This window comes from Kluyveromyces marxianus, chromosome 2 (genome assembly GCF_001417885.1).
Source record: "Kluyveromyces marxianus DMKU3-1042 DNA, complete genome, chromosome 2".
Lineage (NCBI taxonomy): Eukaryota > Fungi > Ascomycota > Saccharomycetes > Saccharomycetales > Saccharomycetaceae > Kluyveromyces > Kluyveromyces marxianus.
In genome coordinates this window covers 1139811-1157831 of record NC_036026.1, presented here as the reverse complement: position 1 = coordinate 1157831, position 18021 = coordinate 1139811, and the positions used below count along the sequence as shown (strand labels likewise).

The window sequence follows — 18021 nt, the reverse complement described above, 5'->3', positions numbered from 1 at the left end:
GAGTGGATTTGAATAAAAGGCGAAATAAAAATTTTGATTTGTATTGTGTCATAGACAGGATTTGCAGGAGGGAGAATTGATTCTGGAGATTAGATTCTAGAGTGTGGAGAAAGTTTCGTTTCGTTTCCTGGAATAGCATATCTATATATATATACAGCCAAGAGGAGAAGCAATAGCCTAGAGCTGAGAGGAAACTAGAGTGAAGATCAAGCGAACTAGAGTCAAGGAATTGAATTTGGAAGTTGAATTTGTCGTAGAGTGTCCCTTTTTTTGGTGGAATAGAGTGAATTTGAATTTGTAAGCTATGAGCAGTAATACGGAATTTATTGACAAGTTGAAGTTTTCGACGAAGCCCTCTGGGAAAGCAGAGGGGAAGCACCACATTGTGATTGTGGGAGCTGGGATCATTGGTGTGTGTACGGCGTACTACTTGACGAGACATCCGTCGTTTAACAAGGACACGCATCATATTACGGTGATAGAGTCTAAGCGAGTTGCTGGTGGTGCGTCAGGGAAAGCGGGCGGGCTTCTTGCCATGTGGGCGTTTCCGCAGCAGATTGTGCCTCTTTCGTTCCAGCTTCACCAGGAGCTCAGCGACGAGTACGACGGGGAGAACAAGTGGGACTACCGTAGGCTAACGACGGTTTCGTTGGAGGCGAACGTGCAGGACGATAATGTTTCGCTGGACCCCAGGGAGACGGGTCGCAGTCGGGAGGAAGACGACCAGGAGGAGCAAGAGCAGCAACCACAGGAGCAGCAGCAGCAGCAGCCTCGGAAACAACGACCCAAGGGTAAGCTTCCTGCCAAGAGAAAGGACAAGAAGATATGCGCAGTGGTAAATAACGACCCGGTTACAAGAGTGGGAACAACAGAGGATGACGAAGATTACGAATACAGCTATGAGGAGGACGAGGATGAAGAAGAAGAAGATGACGACGAAGAAGATGACGAAGGAAATGAAAACAAGGTCACTGGAGACTCCAAGAGACCAGACGGGGATGTATCGGGCGGACTAGACTCGAAGTCCTCCATCGCCTTGTCAAAGGACCCCACTCAGCTTCCAGCCGACTTGAACTGGATCAAAAAGCATCTAGTCAGAGACTGGTCTTCTCTAGGTGGCACAGACTCCACCGCACAGGTGCACCCTTACAAATTTACCCACTACTTGCTTCTAAAGGCAATGGAATCCGGCGCAGTAGACTTGATCTTGGGGAAAGTCTCCCAATTGCATTTCAACGACCAATGCGCAGCATCGGGAATCTCATACATCCCAACGATAGACGATCCAGAAGAACAACTCCAACAAAAACCTGTCGATATTATGGATGTGGATCAAATCGTCTTGTCAATGGGGCCCTGGACTTCCAGGCTATTGCCAGACTGTCCGATCTCCGGTTTAAGAGCTCATTCTATCACTATCAAACCTTCTACAGGGACCGTTTCCCCATACGCAATCTTCACTGAACTAAAGATTTCACAGAATAAGTACTTCTCCCCAGAAATGTACGCAAGAAAGGACGAAGTCTACGTGTGTGGTGAGGGTGATACCCTGGTGGAATTGCCGGAAACCAGTGATGCGGTCGAAGTTGTCAAGGAAAAATGTGACGAACTCTACCATTATGTCTCTAAACTATCCCCTAACTTGTCTCGCGGTCATATTCTAAAGAGACAAGCGTGCTATTTGCCAGTCTTAAACGTTCCAACTTCCAGTGGACCGCTAATTGGTGAAACAAACGTAGAAGGTCTATACATCGCCAGTGGACATTCTTGTTGGGGTATTAATAACGCACCAGGAACAGGTAAGGTCATGAGTGAATTATTACTTGAAGGTGAGGCAAAATCTGCCGATATCAGCGCCTTGGACCCAAGTTTGTACTTTGATGCGTCCATCTTTGAGTAGTTGGACTGTCAAGAGACTGAGGTGAGACAAGAGCGGAAGAAATGAACACCTTAATGTCATCAATCGAACTAGAGTTCAAAATACAAAGAAGTAGAAAAAAAATCATAAAATACAAATAAAAAAAAACTCCACTGACTGAACGAACCCTTAGACGAAACCAAAACTACTACAATGCCATAAAACAAACTAAAACAAAAAAAAAAATAGCAAATAGCGAATAAAAATACAAATACAAATACAAATACTAAAAAAATCACACACCCGCATGTACCTATATTTACTCTGATCAATCTGTTAACATTTTTCTTTTCACTTCATTTTGCTATTGTTCCCCCTCGTATCAGCAAATCTACTTATATGTTATTTGTTATACACATACATCATCACTTTTTCGCTTTTAATTTACCGTTTTTTTTCCTTTCTTTAATTCTAATTGTTGCTCTATCTCAACATCACATTTATTTACTTTGAATCACTCGACTTTGACTTTCAATTTACTCAAGTTACTTTACAGCCTAAAATGAACACGAAAATTCCACTATGCAGATGTTTGACTTTATATTCCACTGGTGATATGTTATACATTATATATATGTATAAATATGCATGCATATTCATATATAATATAACCTACCTAGTAAGTATTATTTATATTGTTTTTGGATTCAACGCTAATAATATTGGTATTTTTCCCACTGTTAATGCTGACAGATGATATTATGCTCTTTCACTATGCATGTTTTTGAATGCAGCGCTTGCTCCATTGGCCGCATCCGTGCTACCATTCCTACCCCTGTTCAAAGTGTACAACACCTCTGCTCTGCTACTAGACACAAACATGCGATTATTCGAGGCCTTTGGATGGCGAGATGACGATGATGATGATGATGTGGGTGTTGGTGGCGGCGGTGGTTGTGACTGTGGGGGCGAAGGAGAGCTAGCAGATGATGGGGTAGAATCCGATTTTAAAGATAGGTTATCCACTTTTTTGCTTAGCTTTTCTGATTCAAGCATTGCCTTGATCTTAAACAAGCTACTAATCCAGGTTTTGCCTGAGTTTACAGTAAAGTCATTTGGTGCGCTTTTGGGTAATGCAATGAGCCACAATATGGATTTGAACTTTTCAAATATTAAGTATCCGGAATTTTTGGCTTCGTTAAATTCTAAGTCGTAAATTGATAGCTCCTCGTCAATAATAGATATCATTTGTTTTGTAGCTCCTCCCTTTGGGGTGTATGAGAATTGACCGCTGGGTTCCAGCGTTAGTAGGCACAACATTGACTCTTTAACGATATGCGATTTTTCCTCTGCGATAAACTTTGTAATTAGCTTGTCATCGATGAATGAGTACTCCTTATGAGAGAATATTTTTTGAGGGGATGCAATATATGGAATCTCCAAGATCTTAACCCAGCCTTGTTTTAGCGGTGTGGGTGAGGTTGGAGGAGTCAAAGGTCTTTTAGAGTTTGAGTATTTTACCGGGGATGGTAAAGTATTTGATGAATTGCGGGACGGCGATACAGGGGTAATAGGTGGTGCTTTGGGGGAAACTAAGTGCAAGTTGGCTCCGACCGTATTTCTCGCACTAGTAAGTTTTTCTTGTGATGGTGGACGCGCGACGTGAAACTGGGGGTTGGAATGTGGAGGACGAGGTTGCTGGTGGGATACTGGTGTTTTCGGTCTTTTAGGTAATCCGTTCGATCCTATCGAGCCTGCCACTGGGGCGATCCCGAGGGTTTTCCTCCATTCCACGATGCTAGATGTTGTTTGTGTTACTTTCATTGGTTTCCTTTTCCTTGGTTGGATCGGTATGTTTTTTATTGGAGTATCAATAACATGCAGCTGTTTATTGGCGATCAGCGATGATGGCGATGATGCCGGTAATGGAGCGGCATTAGCTGGTACACGGTCAGACTTCCTGTACACCTGCCATATGCCCTTCCATATTGCTTCCTTATTGTTCCAGTCTACTTCGTTGAACCAGGCGTGCTTCTTGATCTGCGGTATAGTGTATCGGACTGCGGGATCTATCACGAGAATGTTCGAGACCAAGTCCATCACAAGCGGAGATACCGAGCAGATCCAGCGGTAGTCCAGGTTGACGATCTTCTCGAACGTTGCTAGCTCGTTCTCACCCTTGAATGGCGGCGTGCCCTGCGAAAACTGGTACAGCATGCACCCGAGGGCCCACACATCTGAGCAATAATTGGACTTGTTCTGCAACAAAAGCTCCGGCGAAACATACTCTGCGGTCCCCACAAACGACGAGCTCGACGACAGATTATCGTTCGACGAGTCCAGGTTCGACGCAACCCCGAAATCAGTGATCATTAGCCGTCCCTCGCTGCTCAACAACAAGTTTTCCGGTTTCAAATCCCGATGCACGACTTTGCAACTGTGAATGTACTCGAGCGAATCCACCAGCTGACACATGAAATGTCGAGACCACGCCTCGCTGAACCGTCCCTGCGTCTGCAAGAGCTGCAAAAGCTCTCCCCCGGGCGCTAGATCCAACACGAAATACAAGTTTTCCGGATCATGGAATGTGTAGTAGAGTTTGATGATCCCCGGATGATTCCCGTTCGCTAAAAGATTCATTGTATTCTTCTCAATCGTCACATATTTCACCTTCTTTTCGCTGATGATGTGTTTTTTCGAGCACACCTTGATAGCGAACACCTGGCCAGTGGACCGGTCCACTGCCTTGTACACTGTTGAATAAGAGCCATGGCCCAACTGTTCCTTAAACAGGAAGTCCTGAGGAGTACGTTTCCTGGACATCGACATTGGGGAAAACGGAAAGCGGAAACGAGAGAACCAAATTCAACGGGAACAAAAAAAAAACCGTTATTGGGCGATTGTTTATATGTGTGTACTATTGTCTATAGCTCAGCTTTGCGCATGAAGAAAGAGCCAGCCTTCCACTCTTGTTTTTTTTTTTTTTCGATTCTTAATTTCATTCCATGATCCTATTGTTCTTTGTCTAGATGTGTCTAGTTTTTTTTATATACTTGCGCTGTAATTTAGGAAATACGTAACTGCTGAATGGGAAACGTTCCATTTCAATGGGGAGGGAAGAAAAACAATAATATACGTCATGTGCGTTTCACGTGGTGTCTAAAGCAGTCATGTGCATTTCACGTGATGTCTAATGTGGGGCGGAGAATTTGACACAGGACCTTCGGCATGGCCTCCAGCATGGCCTTTGGCAAAACACTTACTTGCTCGGGTCTTCCGTTTCCCTTTGTTTCCCTGTGTTTCCCGTCCTTTTATTTTCGGCTCCCCTCGCTTCCCTTTGTTCGGCTGCTTACTAAGACAATGAGTAAGCCACGCACGGACTAGATGTCTGGGAAGAGTCTGCTAGAGGTCTCTGCTAGAGGTCTGTCTCTACTAGAGTCTAATTAATAGTCAGGGTCAGGCTACCGACCGGGACCGAATGGGAAACGGTGCTGGCACAGCCGAAGGGCATGGAAACAGGAACTGTAATCCCTCATCGCTGGAACCGTACATAATATACATAAAGATCTACCAGGCAATGGCAATGGCAATGGCAATGGGCCATGGGCCATGGCCAATGGCCCATGGCCTGGGACAACTACTGGGACCCGTGGCAGCTGTGCAAGCCAAATACCTCCTGAGTCTTCCTGAGTCCTCCTGGGCCCTCCTCCTCCTCCGTCCTCTCCTCACCAATCAATTTATCTAGGTTTTTCCATCCATTACATATCGCATATATAAAAGCAAACGAAATGCATCGTCAGAACAAAAGAGAACTCACGTCTGCCTGAGAATTGATACAGTACATACAGTTTCAACTCGACAAGCTACTAGCCAGCTAGACAAGAAGACAAGTATCATGTTCGCCGCCAAGAGTATCGCACGCAGAGGATTGCAATTGCAGCCAGCAACTTTGTTGGCCAAGAGAACCAAGGTCACGTTGCCAGACTTGGACTGGGACTTCGGTGCCTTGGAACCACACATTTCCGGCCAAATCAACGAGCTACATTACACCAAGCACCACCAAACGTACGTTAACGGTTTCAACGCCGCCACAGAACAATTCGAGGAGTTGAAGACAAAGTTGGACTCGGACCCTACTGTCGCAAAGCAATTGATTGCTTTGCAACAGAACATCAAGTTCCACGGTGGTGGGTACACCAACCACTGCTTGTTCTGGAAGAACTTGGCTCCAACTTCCCAAGGCGGTGGTGAACCTCCAACCGGTGCGCTAGCCAAGCAAATTGAAACCCAATTCGGCTCTCTGGACAACTTGATCGCTTTGACCAACTCCAAGTTGGCCGGAATTCAGGGTTCAGGCTGGGCATTCCTTGTCAAGAACATGGAAAACGGTGGTCAATTGGAAGTCGTGCAAACCTACAACCAAGACACCGTCACCGGCCCATTGAAGCCATTGCTCGCCATCGACGCCTGGGAACACGCCTACTACTTACAATACCAAAACAAGAAGGTTGACTACTTCAAGGCTATCTGGAACGTCATCAACTGGAAGGAAGCTGCCAAGAGATTCGATGCAGCAGCATAAGTTTTGGCGGAGACACCCCCGACCCGACCCATTCTTCTATATTCTCTCTTTATTATTATTATATATTTATAGGAATTGAGTACTATACGACTTTAATCAAACATATTCATCATGCTACCTACCCACCTGCCTCTCTGCTTTCCATCTTGTGCTCTTTCATTGTTGCTTTCGGTACCGAAACTCGTTGCAGCTTCTTAACAGTGGAAAGAATTGCAAAAGAAATGAAAAAAAGTGTACAATGAGATGAGATGAGATGAGATGAGATGACTTATACACAGGTTTACAAGACGATAAACGGTCACTTGGCAACCCAACTAGCAAGCCACCAATGTCTGATCTACACCATTTGCTCACATTTCCTAAAAGACCGTTGGAACGGTCGTTTTACGTCCCTGAGGTGACAAGACTTCTCAGTGCAGGTATTCCAGCTACGTACACTTTGGAACAAGCAGCAGCTTACGAGAAGGGCGAGGATGTGACCGAGGAGGACTCTAACACTACACCATTGCATATTTTGTGTCGCTCGTTGCCGGTTTTTGAGAGTGACTCGAAGCTTGTAGAAGAAGAGGAAAAGGTGGTGCTGGAACTTATGGACACGTTGTTTGAGTATGGGGCAGGCTGGAACTTCTTAGACTACGAGGGCAAGCACATTGGCGATTTGGTATTGGAGCGTGGATACCCGCAGTCGCACAGGATATACCAGAGGATAGTCGATGCCGGTGTGTCTGCAGAGTTGTTGTTGCGTAAGATCGACGGCGGTGAGATTGAGTTCATCGATGGGCCAGATGGGTCCGATGGGGAATCGGCTGAGCCAAAAGAACAAGAACTAGCTGCTTCGGGTGCTGATAAAACTACAAGTTCGGAATCTGCACCAGCACCAGCTGATAACGTCGACGACGATGCTACTGCTGCCGACCAAGCTACGTACTTGAAAACAGAACTAGAGTACACAGACGACGCCTTGGTCACCAAGGAAAACCGTGACGGTGTCATGATGGACTGGGAAACAGATATCATGGCCATGGCCGCCAAGTCGCTCGTCTCAACCGCCTCCCAAGAAGAAGAAGAAGAATGCATTGTCCTCAATATCGGCTTCGGTATGGGAATCATAGACAATTTCATCCAAAACGAGAAAGCCGTTACCAAACACTACATCTGCGAAGCACACCCAGACGTGCTCAAACGCATGAAACAGGACGGGTGGTTCGAAAAACCAAACGTCGTTGTCCTAGCCGGAAGATGGCAAGACCGCCTGAACGAACTCTTGGACCAAGGAAACGTCTTCTTCGACGGAATATACTATGACACGTTCAGCGAACACTACCAAGACATGCTCGACTTGTACGACGTCGTTGTCGGCCTACTAAAACCACAGGGTACTTTTTCATTCTTCAACGGCTTGGGTGCCGATAGACCCGTGTGCTACGACGTCTACCACAAGATTGTCCAATTGGACGTGGCTAACTACGGGATGGAATGCAAATACACAAACGTAGACTTGAAGACTTTGCCCAACTGGACAAACGTTAAGAGATCCTACTTCAATTGTAACTACTACTACCATCCAGAGATCAGATTTGTATAGCATACCATACTATAATTTCATTCAAGGCTTGTATATCCGTAAAAACCGTGACTAGAAGAAGATCTTACCTAGTAGCTAAATAAATGGTGATGACACGATACACTGTCGTTCTTAAACGAGAGCCGTCGGGCCTTGCAAGAGAGAGAAATCATACATAAAAAAAAAAAATAATAATATACAAACAGTGCACGTAAGTAATCAACTCCTCGTTCCCAATGCCATAGGCTGCTCCCTGCTGTTTGGCCTGGAGATCCGCTAAACTTACCGTTCCTTTCTCTAGCGAACTGCTTCGTTCCGCTTGGTGTTTTTTTTTTCCTTCTATACGAGACAGCCTCATCGACCGACTTTTTTCTTTCTCAGATACGAGCGAACGACAAACGAAAAAACATCACCAAATGTAGTATTATAACTTACAACACTACAGATTAGGCAGGTTAGAGCAATTGGTATATATATAGTTCCGTAAGTAATCTAATACGTAGGGCATTAGTCTTGTAGTTGAGAAGCGTTGGAAAACGGGATTAGCTTAAGACGTCGATAACGAGAATTGGCGATACAGACTAAGAATAAGCTAGTGTGTGCGTGCGTGTACGACAAAAAGATACAAAAGAAAAAGCCCACGATAATAGATCATGTCTACGTCTGAATCGTTTGTTGGTAAGCTTTTTGAAGTGCTACAGGGATTGCTGTTGCAATTCTGGGCGCTAACAATCACCCAAAGGGTGTCCATTGTGATATTGCTGCCATTTGTGTATAACATCGTTTGGCAATTGCTTTATTCTATGAGAAAAGACCGTGTTCCATTGGTGTTTTACTGGATTCCATGGGTTGGTTCTGCTGTTACATACGGTATGAGACCATACGAATTCTTTGAAGAGTGCAGACAAAAGTACGGTGACGTGTTTTCGTTTGTGCTATTGGGTAGAGTGATGACTGTGTACTTGGGGCCAAAGGGTCACGAGTTTGTGTTGAACGCTAGACTAGCAGATGTTTCTGCTGAAGCAGCATACACCCATTTGACCACACCAGTGTTTGGTGAAGGTGTCATCTATGACTGTTCTAACAGTCGTCTAATGGACCAAAAGAAGTTCGTTAAGGGTGCTTTGACTAAGGATGCTTTCAGAAAGTACGTCCCATTGGTTACTGAAGAAGTTCAAAAGTACTTCAAGAACTCCGCAAACTTTAAGATTGGCGAGAAGGACCACGGTAAAATCAACGTCATGGTCACTCAACCAGAAATGACTATCTTCACTGCTTCAAGAACTTTGCTAGGTAAGGAAATGAGAGAGAAATTGGACACTGGTTTCGCTTACTTGTACTCAGATCTAGATAAAGGTTTCACTCCATTGAACTTCGTGTTTTCCCACTTGCCATTGGACAACTATCGTAAGAGAGACCATGCCCAAAGAACCATTTCTGCTACTTACATGTCCTTGATCAAGGAAAGACGTGCTAACAACGATATTCAAGATAGAGATTTGATTGACACTTTGATGAAATCCTCAACCTACAAAGATGGTACTAAGATGACTGATAAAGAAATTGCTAACCTATTGATCGGAGTCCTAATGGGTGGTCAACATACTTCTGCTGCTACCTCCGCTTGGGCTATTTTGCACTTGGCTGAAAGACCAGATGTTCAACAAGAATTATACGAAGAACAAATGAGAGTCTTGGATAATGGTAAGAAAGAACTAACCTATGACTTATTGCAAGAAATGCCTTTCTTGAACCAAACTATCAAGGAAACCCTAAGATTACATCACCCATTGCACTCTTTGTTCCGTAAAGTTATGAACGATATGCCTGTTCCAAACACATCTTATGTTGTTCCAAAGGGCCACTACGTCTTGGTCTCTCCAGGTTACTGTCATTTGCAAGACCGTTACTTCCCTAACGCTAAAGAATTCAACCCACACCGTTGGGACAACGATGCCGCCTCTTCTTATGCTTCTGGTGAACAAGTTGATTACGGTTTCGGTGCTATATCGAAGGGTGTCTCATCTCCATATTTGCCATTCGGTGGTGGTAGACATAGATGTGTTGGTGAACACTTTGCTTACATGCAATTAGGAACTCTTCTATCGAACTTCGTTAGAACTCTAACATGGAAGTACGCAAATGATAAAGATACAGTTCCAGTTCCAGACTTCCAATCCATGGTCACACTACCTTTAGCTCCAGGTGAAATTGAGTGGACTTTGAGGAAGTAAATCAATTAAATTCAAAATTTAAATGAGGCAACCTCCAAACTATTATTTTGCTTATATTTTCTTCCCTCCGACAAGTTTTACCACTTGTATTTTTTTTCAATTACATTTTCATTTGATGGTGATGTTGAACCATAAACAATAAATATATATACTCATATATTACAAATCATTATTTATTCTCATACGAGTGGTTGAAAATGTACTGTATAAGAATGTTCATTATTTTCTCCGTATATGTAAAATTTATAAAACAATCAATACCTTACTTAAGTCATTAACCATCGCTTTCGGACCATTGGTTTAAAACAAAGACTAAATGTTCATGCATGCTTTCTTTGGTGATGGTAAGGTTTCTTTGTTTAGACTCGTCTCGGATTCCTCGTCTTCTCTCGGACGTTTAGCGGCCAAACTGGGATCAATTCTATTCTCAGGTACCTGTTCTGAGACATGTTCGGCTAGGTGTTCCGCGGCTACAAGAGAAGCAGACGTTATAGACTTGTCAATATGTGTAGATGAAGCAGTAGTATTCTTTTGAGCCATGGGAATAATTGGAAGCTTGACAGAATCGTTGATGGAGGTTTGGATTTTAGTATTAGGTTTCTTTGACGGCTTTTTCCTTTGTAGCACACCGTTATTTTTTACCTCCTCTTGAATATCGTGTTCAATGGTTCTGGCTACATCTAGTTTGTCGAGAGACACCGCAATGATATTTAATATTTCTTCATCAGTCACCATCACTGCTGAATTGGATTTTGTAGTTGGGTCTAACTCTAGTTTTACCTTACGAATTTCATATTCTTTTGCAATCCACTTCTGCTTTTCCTCACTGTCTGAGTCTCCAAACTGCTTTCGAGCAGCCATTTTTATTCTAGTTCTTAGTTCCAAATCTTTATTCTTATCTGAATTTGCAAGTCTCCACTTTCTTTTTCTATAAGTCTCCTTGACTTTCTTTAACCTTGTGATGTCTTCTGCTGGAAGATAGTCTTTAACCCGTTTCATCACCTGTATAGATTTCACAGTTTTACCAACTGCATTTGTAGTAGGTAGTGAAAAGCTGTACTTATTGAAAAGGTCTGCAGTCTTCTTAGGTACTTGCATTGCTGGTGATTTAAACCGTACCTTAGTATCTTCGTTTTTTGGTTGGTCACTATTTATCGTTGATGGTATCATTCCCTCAGAATCTTCGCTTAACAAGCTGGAGTCATTGTTTGTGTTTTCTTCCATTTTCACTATTGGTATAGGCCGAGGAGCACCAGAGTTTGTAATACTAGTTGAATTGGGTGTTGAAGAACTCTTAGGTTTGTTTAATGGAATCTTAACCTCATCCATGTTTAACATTGATTTCGGTTTTTTCTTAGGAGGCGCCATAAGAGGTAATGAATTTGCTTTGCTTAATGAAGGTATTAAAGTTGAAAGTTTATTGATGACTTCTGTGACATTTTGTCTGATATCAGAGTCATCCGCAGCATCATTTAATGTTCGCTTGGACCCAATCTTCAAAGAATCTTTTTCGTCTATTTTTCTTGCCTTAGTTGTAGAAGTGTCATCAGACTCACTGATTATCTGAACATCATCAGATTTTAATTCCTTGGTTGATTTTTCGGACAAATCACTGTTGGAATTGAAAAGATTTGTCACAGGCTCTTCCTTTTTAACTTTCAGCGTCGCTCTCATGATTGGTATTGGTATATTGGGCTTTTCAGCCAGTTTATCATTATTTTCCTTAGCTTCTTCAGGTGTTTCAGCTGTCTTGTTAGCGGACCGTGCTTTTTGAAGAGTATCTGCTATTGTTAATCTTGCTTGATACAACATTGATCTCAAATGTTCCCTACTTCTTTCAGGATCTACACCCGCGGAAGCAGTTGCCTTTGCTGCTGCTCGTAAGGTGTGGAGGATCGGTAATAAAGTGTTAGATATTAAAGTTCTTTGATACAGTGCCCTTTTCCGTCTGGACATCTTCTCCAAGCTATGATGTTTTTTCCTTCTTGCGACCGGCAAAGCAAAAGGAGGATTTACAGGTATCTGCCAAGGAGGATGGAAAGGTATTTTCTCCCTGTGAACAACTGTTTTAGCTGTTGGATCAAATACAGAAGCATGGCGCCGCTTGGATTTTTTCTGGCTGGAAATCGTTCCGGAGGAAGATTTTCTGACCTTTTTGATTGAAGACTTCAAGTCATTCAACCTCTGGCCAGAGTAAGCCAAATTAGGATTGAACAAAGTCAACTGCTTCAGTTTCATTACAGAATTATTTTTTTGTTGTTCTCTCTTTTCTTGTGCAATGTCATCATTTGATCTATCAAATGCAATTAATTCTTCGGAACTCATTGCAGCACGTTGCATCATTTCTTCCGGAGTGTATCTCCTATAAGGCTTTCTAGGACGACCAGAACTAGTTAGACATAGATCCTCTGGGTATGGAGGACCCTTGGCGACAATTTCCTCAAGTTCTTTCTTTTCCAACTCTCTTTTGGCCTTTTGTTCCTCTTTGAGTTCTTTCCGTTGAAGCTTGAGCCTATTCCTCTCGGCTTTCTCTTCATCTTTGAGTTTCTTGCGTCTCTCTATACTCCATTTCTTACCCTTCTTCGCACATTCCTTACAAATTCTGCTGAACTTCTTTCTCCATCTATCTTTTTCAGTTTTAGGAGAATTACTCTCAAGCTCTTGCTTTATCTTCTGTGGCTTAAATAAAACTATCTTAGATCCAATAGCGTGTTTTTTCGATAAATTGAACTTTGTTGATGTAAGACCGCCATGAATATTATTGAATTTGAGTTCTCCTTTCTTCTTTTCTTTCTTCTTCTTTTTAGGAGGAACATATCTTGATCGAATAACGGACCTATCAGTCACAGATTTTCGTGATAATGGTTCTAAATATTGATTTGCCGCGAGTTCTTTGTCAAATCTTTCCATAACTGAGGAAGGCAAAGGATTTTGGACTTGTTCTTGAAAAGCCATTGACATTGCATTTTGCATGATTTGATGTAGATCAAGGGTATCGTCGTTGTTTAGGTTAGACACATCCGTTGTGTCTTTTGATGATTCATTATTGGTATCAACGTGAGGAACACTTTCTTTGAAAAGTTCCGGATCTAACGGTATTACTTTCGTATCCTGCTTCTTCTTAGGTGAAGATTCCTTCTTAGAAGAACTTTTACTTTCTTTGCTCTTAGCCTTTTCACTTGAACTTTCAGTCTTTTTATCCTTGGACTTTTGTTTGCTCTTTTTCTTAGAAGTCTTTGCTGTTTTTGAAACGTCAGTTGTTTGTGTTTGTGACGGTTGTGCGCTATCTACCAACGAAGTATTGACAACTTGATTAACCATTTCCGCCAAAGCTTTGGAAAACTCATCTTCATTGTAGTCATCCTTTGGACTGGATTTCTTTTTGCTGGCCTTCTTCTTCTTTGTCGACGTGTCTTCTGCCTTTGGTTCCTTGTCATGTTTTTCCTTTGAAGCCTTCTTGGCAGATTTTGGTTTGACCTTTCGCTTCTGTGTAATTGGGAAGAAGGGCATCGGAAGTGGAGGTGGTAATGACTTGGTAAATTTATGACTACTGGTTTTTTGTGTTTTCTTCACCGTCGTTTTTGGTTTCGTGGAAGCTGAGTTGCCCAATAATTGATTCTCGAATGCCTTTAATGTAGCTTCAACTAAAGCTTGAGTTTCTGCATCTCCCATAGGGGCATTATTCTCCACTTGAGTTACGGCAGGAGGTTGAACTGATTCTGTCTGTTCCATAAAACCTTTTATAACATCTTCAAAGTTTAGAATGTCACTATCATTAGCGGTAGCACTTTTCTTACCTTTTGACTTTTTTTCCTTCTTTTTACTCTTTTCCTTCTCTTTCGACTTGTCTTTTTCCTTTTCGGTCTTCTTACTAGACTTCTTCTTCTCCTTTGACTTTTTGTCCTTCTTAGAGTGCTTCTTTGTCTTCTTCTCTTGTTCTAGGTGTTGCAAAGAGTCCAAAATAGCAAGTCGTAGATTCTCGTCATCTTGGTCTAGCACTTGATCATCCGTTGGTTGTGCGGCAGATTCTTGATATTCAGAAGTGTTATGTTGTTCATGTTGTGCTTGTTGATGTTCTTGCATTTCTTGATCAGCTTGAAGAATTCCTTGTCGTAAAATATTTGCCCATTCCTGTTCCTTACTATGTAAATCTGTGTCATTTTCTCCTTCGAGATCTCCATTATCATGTATATTGTCAGCATTGTCATTCATACTATGTATCGCCTGAGAAACCATGCTTGCAAGGTCGTGGTCAGATGTGTGTTCAACGGGCGGAAGTTGAGACATAGGCGGAAGTTGAGACATAGGCAAAAGATCGGGCAAAATGTCATCGTTTCCTATATCATTGTTATTATGATCGACATTATCATTATTATTAATCTCCTTATTATCAGAGCCATCTTGTTTCAAATTATCATGGTCATCGGTTGTATGAGTTTCCTCTAAGGATGGAATACCCTCAGTTTCGGCTAGTAGATTGCCTACTAGCTCGTTGAGGTTGAGTTCCGTACCTTGTTCACTCGGCATTCTGACAACTGGTGACGATACGGGTCTCTGGCGGTGTTTTTGAAACCTAGTGCGGCTATCTTTTGTTACGTGCATGTCTTTCTAACATTGCTCACGCCTTTGTTTTCATTTTAAACTTACAAACATATATCACTGTACACGGTTTTGATCTTTTCCAAAGTTTAAAATGAGTAGCATTCAGAGGGAAGGGAAAAAGATTATATCAAAGCACATAACTACCACCTGCGTGATATCACCTTTTCCCATCCGATAGGCCACTTTTATTTATAATATTTTATAATATTTTATAATATTTTTTCACGGCTCATAGTAATTACACATAGTATTTCCAATTTACATAATATTCGGTATATACTTGTATCAAATGGAAAATCCCGTTAAACTGTTATATATGTGAAATGATGCTAAAAGAGAGATTATTTTTCTGCCTTCATTTAATATGTGAAGAAGGCGCTAAGTTAGTACAGTACAATTAGTGACATAATGTAATGTGTAGAGGGAAGGAAAAAAAATAAAAGAGGCTTCAGAAAGAATAGAATAATATATATCAGGAATTTTTCCTTGACCCGGCTTAATTTGAGGGTGGCTTGTACTTTGAGCTCTTACAATTTCCTGTTAGGGAGTTCTTTGGGAAACTGTACCCAGCGTCTTCCCAACTTGTCAAGTTGACATTAGTGTATGCGTTTATATGCGATTGAATGTAGTCATATGTTGGATAGTCTTCTGGATCGCAAGTAACACTGACACTATCCTTTGGTTGGTATAATCTGACATAGTCAATAGACATAGTAACAGGGAAGAAAAGTGATTGCCAATCGATATAAGCCCAGTTGTTAGAGATACCCAAGTTAAGAATGATAGACATTGGTTCTTTAGATACACGTCTCCAGTCCACGTTACCGTTTGGATGCATGGCCTTTGCGTACATTGTGTAAGTTGGGTTCTCACCCACAAACCAGCGGATATACCCATTCTCGTTATCGTTTAGATATTCAATAGCGTATTTTTGGTAGTAACCAGCATCTTGGCCGAACTCGTACCATGAAGCGTTCAATGTAGAGACGGCTGAAATGGCTTGTTGGAATGGACCACCACAGTATGTGTTCATTGTAGTGACAGTATGGTTGTAAATCTCAACAAAGTCATAGTCCGGAATGTACCAAATGTCGAATGGAGCAACTTGGTAAGATTGAGAAGCAACACCAACACCAACACCATGTAGTTTTGTATCAGCTTCAATTTCGATGATATCGATTTCTGGAGCACCTCTACCAGTACCCAGGTTTGGATGGTCTTCACCATCACAGGTACAGGCTGAAAGCCTTTGGCCAGGCAAGTATGAGATACCGTCTGGAGAGGATTGATTTGGAGTAATACCGGCGTCGCATCCTTCGTACGAATAAGGCCAAACACCATCGGTAGTGGCTTGGTAACCTGGTCTACCCAAATTACCTAGTGTCCAAACACCAGGCCATAGACCCGTGACTGTACCATAGTTTGGCAAATTGACACTAACCTCTAGTCTACCCTGAGTAAAGCATAATTTGTTCCACGATTGCAACATACCTGACCTGTAATACAAGTTGTTATTTTTGAAAGCGTCCATTCTGAGTTTCAAAGTACCGTTGGAGGTGATAACCTGTTGTGGGGAATACCATTCCAAATCCTTAGTAGCGTCGTAGTGTAAGTTAGGAGCTGTCCAGAACTGGTCCTCGTTGTCGAAGAACGTTCTTCCGACAGCATTGAACTCATCTGAGAATACTAGCTCCCATTCGTCACCGTTCAAAGCCTTGACGGTCTTGTCCTTATCCGGAGTATCTGGATCCACGAGACTGGTTCGTATTGCCGATAACTGTGGATATTGGTACAGTGTCAACAATTCCACGACATCTGGCGAGTAGTGTGTTCCAGCTCCAGTGAAAGTGACGATTGGAAGTACGATGAAGACGACAATAGCACCTAGGAAAAGGAAAAGGACACCGAAAAGCCCACCGGCGGACCTTCTATCCATATTCTTCAAGTCCAACTCGAATCTTTTCTTGTCCAGTTTCAGGTCTTCTTCTGGGTCCGGGTTATGTAGATAATCGTCGTCCTCCTTCTCGTCCATCTTTAATGGGAAGGACGATGCTGGGTACCCACCAAAGGGCGAAAAGTCTTGGTCCGACAAGAATGGGTTGGAAGAATTGATTGAGGAGTTCGAGTTTGAGTTGTTTCCCGAAGACGAACCATGTAGCGGCGTTATTCCGCCAATATGAGTGGACGCGGTGCGCGAGTTACCAACCTGTGGGTATCTATCAAACGCTGGCGGTGATGTGATGTCTGAGGTAGAAATCGCGTTCGAGGCCATCGAAGTGCTCGATGGGAACCCGTGATTTGGAGTGGAGTTGGAGGGCGGTAGCAGAGCGGACTGGCGGGCAGCTGCTGCTCCTGAAGGTGTGCTGGCACTGTGGACCATGTTGTGGGCTTGTGCGGCTGCTGCTGCTCTCAGTCCTCCTCCTGCAGCACTGTTGGTCGTTCCGTGTGGACCCGCATTGTTGCTATTATTGTTGATGCTGTTGTTATTACCCGTAGTACTGTTGTTATTCCTGGCGTAAAAGCCCTTGTAGTCAGAAACCGGCTGCACATGTGCGCGTGAATCTTGTTCTATAGTGTCGTTTTGCGAGCGAGAGTCTCCTGAAGCTAAGCTCGATTCCCTGTGTAGCAGCGACGATTCCGAGTTTCTCCCACTGTTGTCGCTGGAAAACTGATTTAACTCAGCATCGTCCAGAAACGGATTTCTCGACGATCCCGGATCTTGCATGTTGTAGTGGTCGTCGTTATTACCACCGTAATACGAATCGCCATTCATCTTGAAGAAAACAGATTGATATAATACACGAGAGCCAGCAAGTCGTGTGCTTTAGGAAAGAAGAAGAAGTGTGGAAGAAAAAAAAAAAGGATACAATATATGGAGAGCTCTATCTCTCTACACTTCAGTAAATTATATTTAAGACTCCCTTTTCCAAGCCTTGTGTGTATCAACTAACTGTTGTTCTTGTCCTTGTCTTGTTAGATTCTCTTTGTTTTGTTCCTTTGCAAAACCTATTCCCAAAGCAATCGGTCAACGAATGGTGTGTGTAGACTAGAAATAGAAAGTAAGAAAACCTGTTTTCGTTTTATCGTAACGAAAAAAAACTGAGAAACTGAGAATCCGAGAGAATCTGTGAATCTCTGTGTGAAGCCGTGTGAGTGAGAAACTATTGTATGTATCTGAAAT

General features: G+C 42.6%; 7 protein-coding genes across 7 annotated transcripts; 4 read left to right on the top strand and 3 right to left on the bottom strand.

Annotated features, from left to right (window-relative positions):
* Positions 1–304: 304 nt before the first annotated feature.
* Positions 305–1900, top strand: TDA3 (Tda3p; the record flags this gene model as incomplete). Its single annotated transcript, XM_022818186.1, has 1 exon — positions 305–1900. One exon carries the CDS (start codon positions 305–307, stop codon positions 1898–1900), a length of 1596 nt encoding a protein of 531 aa, XP_022674878.1.
* Positions 1901–2617: 717 nt separating this feature from the next.
* PKH3 (protein kinase PKH3) lies at positions 2618–4687 on the bottom strand (the record flags this gene model as incomplete). The annotated part of the gene is made up of 1 exon (XM_022818184.1): positions 2618–4687. The coding sequence occupies one exon, from the start codon at positions 4685–4687 to the stop codon at positions 2618–2620; it is 2070 nt and encodes a 689-aa protein (XP_022674877.1).
* A 1066-nt stretch (positions 4688–5753) lies between these two features.
* Positions 5754–6440, top strand: SOD2 (superoxide dismutase SOD2; the record flags this gene model as incomplete). The annotated part of the gene is made up of 1 exon (XM_022818183.1): positions 5754–6440. The coding sequence occupies one exon, from the start codon at positions 5754–5756 to the stop codon at positions 6438–6440; it is 687 nt and encodes a 228-aa protein (XP_022674876.1).
* A 328-nt stretch (positions 6441–6768) lies between these two features.
* Positions 6769–8025, top strand: RMT2 (protein-arginine N5-methyltransferase; the record flags this gene model as incomplete). Its single annotated transcript, XM_022818182.1, has 1 exon — positions 6769–8025. The coding sequence occupies one exon, from the start codon at positions 6769–6771 to the stop codon at positions 8023–8025; it is 1257 nt and encodes a 418-aa protein (XP_022674875.1).
* A 632-nt stretch (positions 8026–8657) lies between these two features.
* Positions 8658–10238, top strand: ERG11 (sterol 14-demethylase; the record flags this gene model as incomplete). Its single annotated transcript, XM_022818181.1, has 1 exon — positions 8658–10238. The coding sequence occupies one exon, from the start codon at positions 8658–8660 to the stop codon at positions 10236–10238; it is 1581 nt and encodes a 526-aa protein (XP_022674874.1).
* Positions 10239–10550: 312 nt separating this feature from the next.
* Positions 10551–14765, bottom strand: SPP41 (Spp41p; the record flags this gene model as incomplete). Its single annotated transcript, XM_022818180.1, has 1 exon — positions 10551–14765. One exon carries the CDS (start codon positions 14763–14765, stop codon positions 10551–10553), a length of 4215 nt encoding a protein of 1404 aa, XP_022674873.1.
* A 571-nt stretch (positions 14766–15336) lies between these two features.
* On the bottom strand, positions 15337–17613 carry KRE6 (beta-glucan synthesis-associated protein KRE6; the record flags this gene model as incomplete). The annotated part of the gene is made up of 1 exon (XM_022818179.1): positions 15337–17613. The coding sequence occupies one exon, from the start codon at positions 17611–17613 to the stop codon at positions 15337–15339; it is 2277 nt and encodes a 758-aa protein (XP_022674872.1).
* Between the last annotated feature and the right edge of the window lie 408 nt (positions 17614–18021).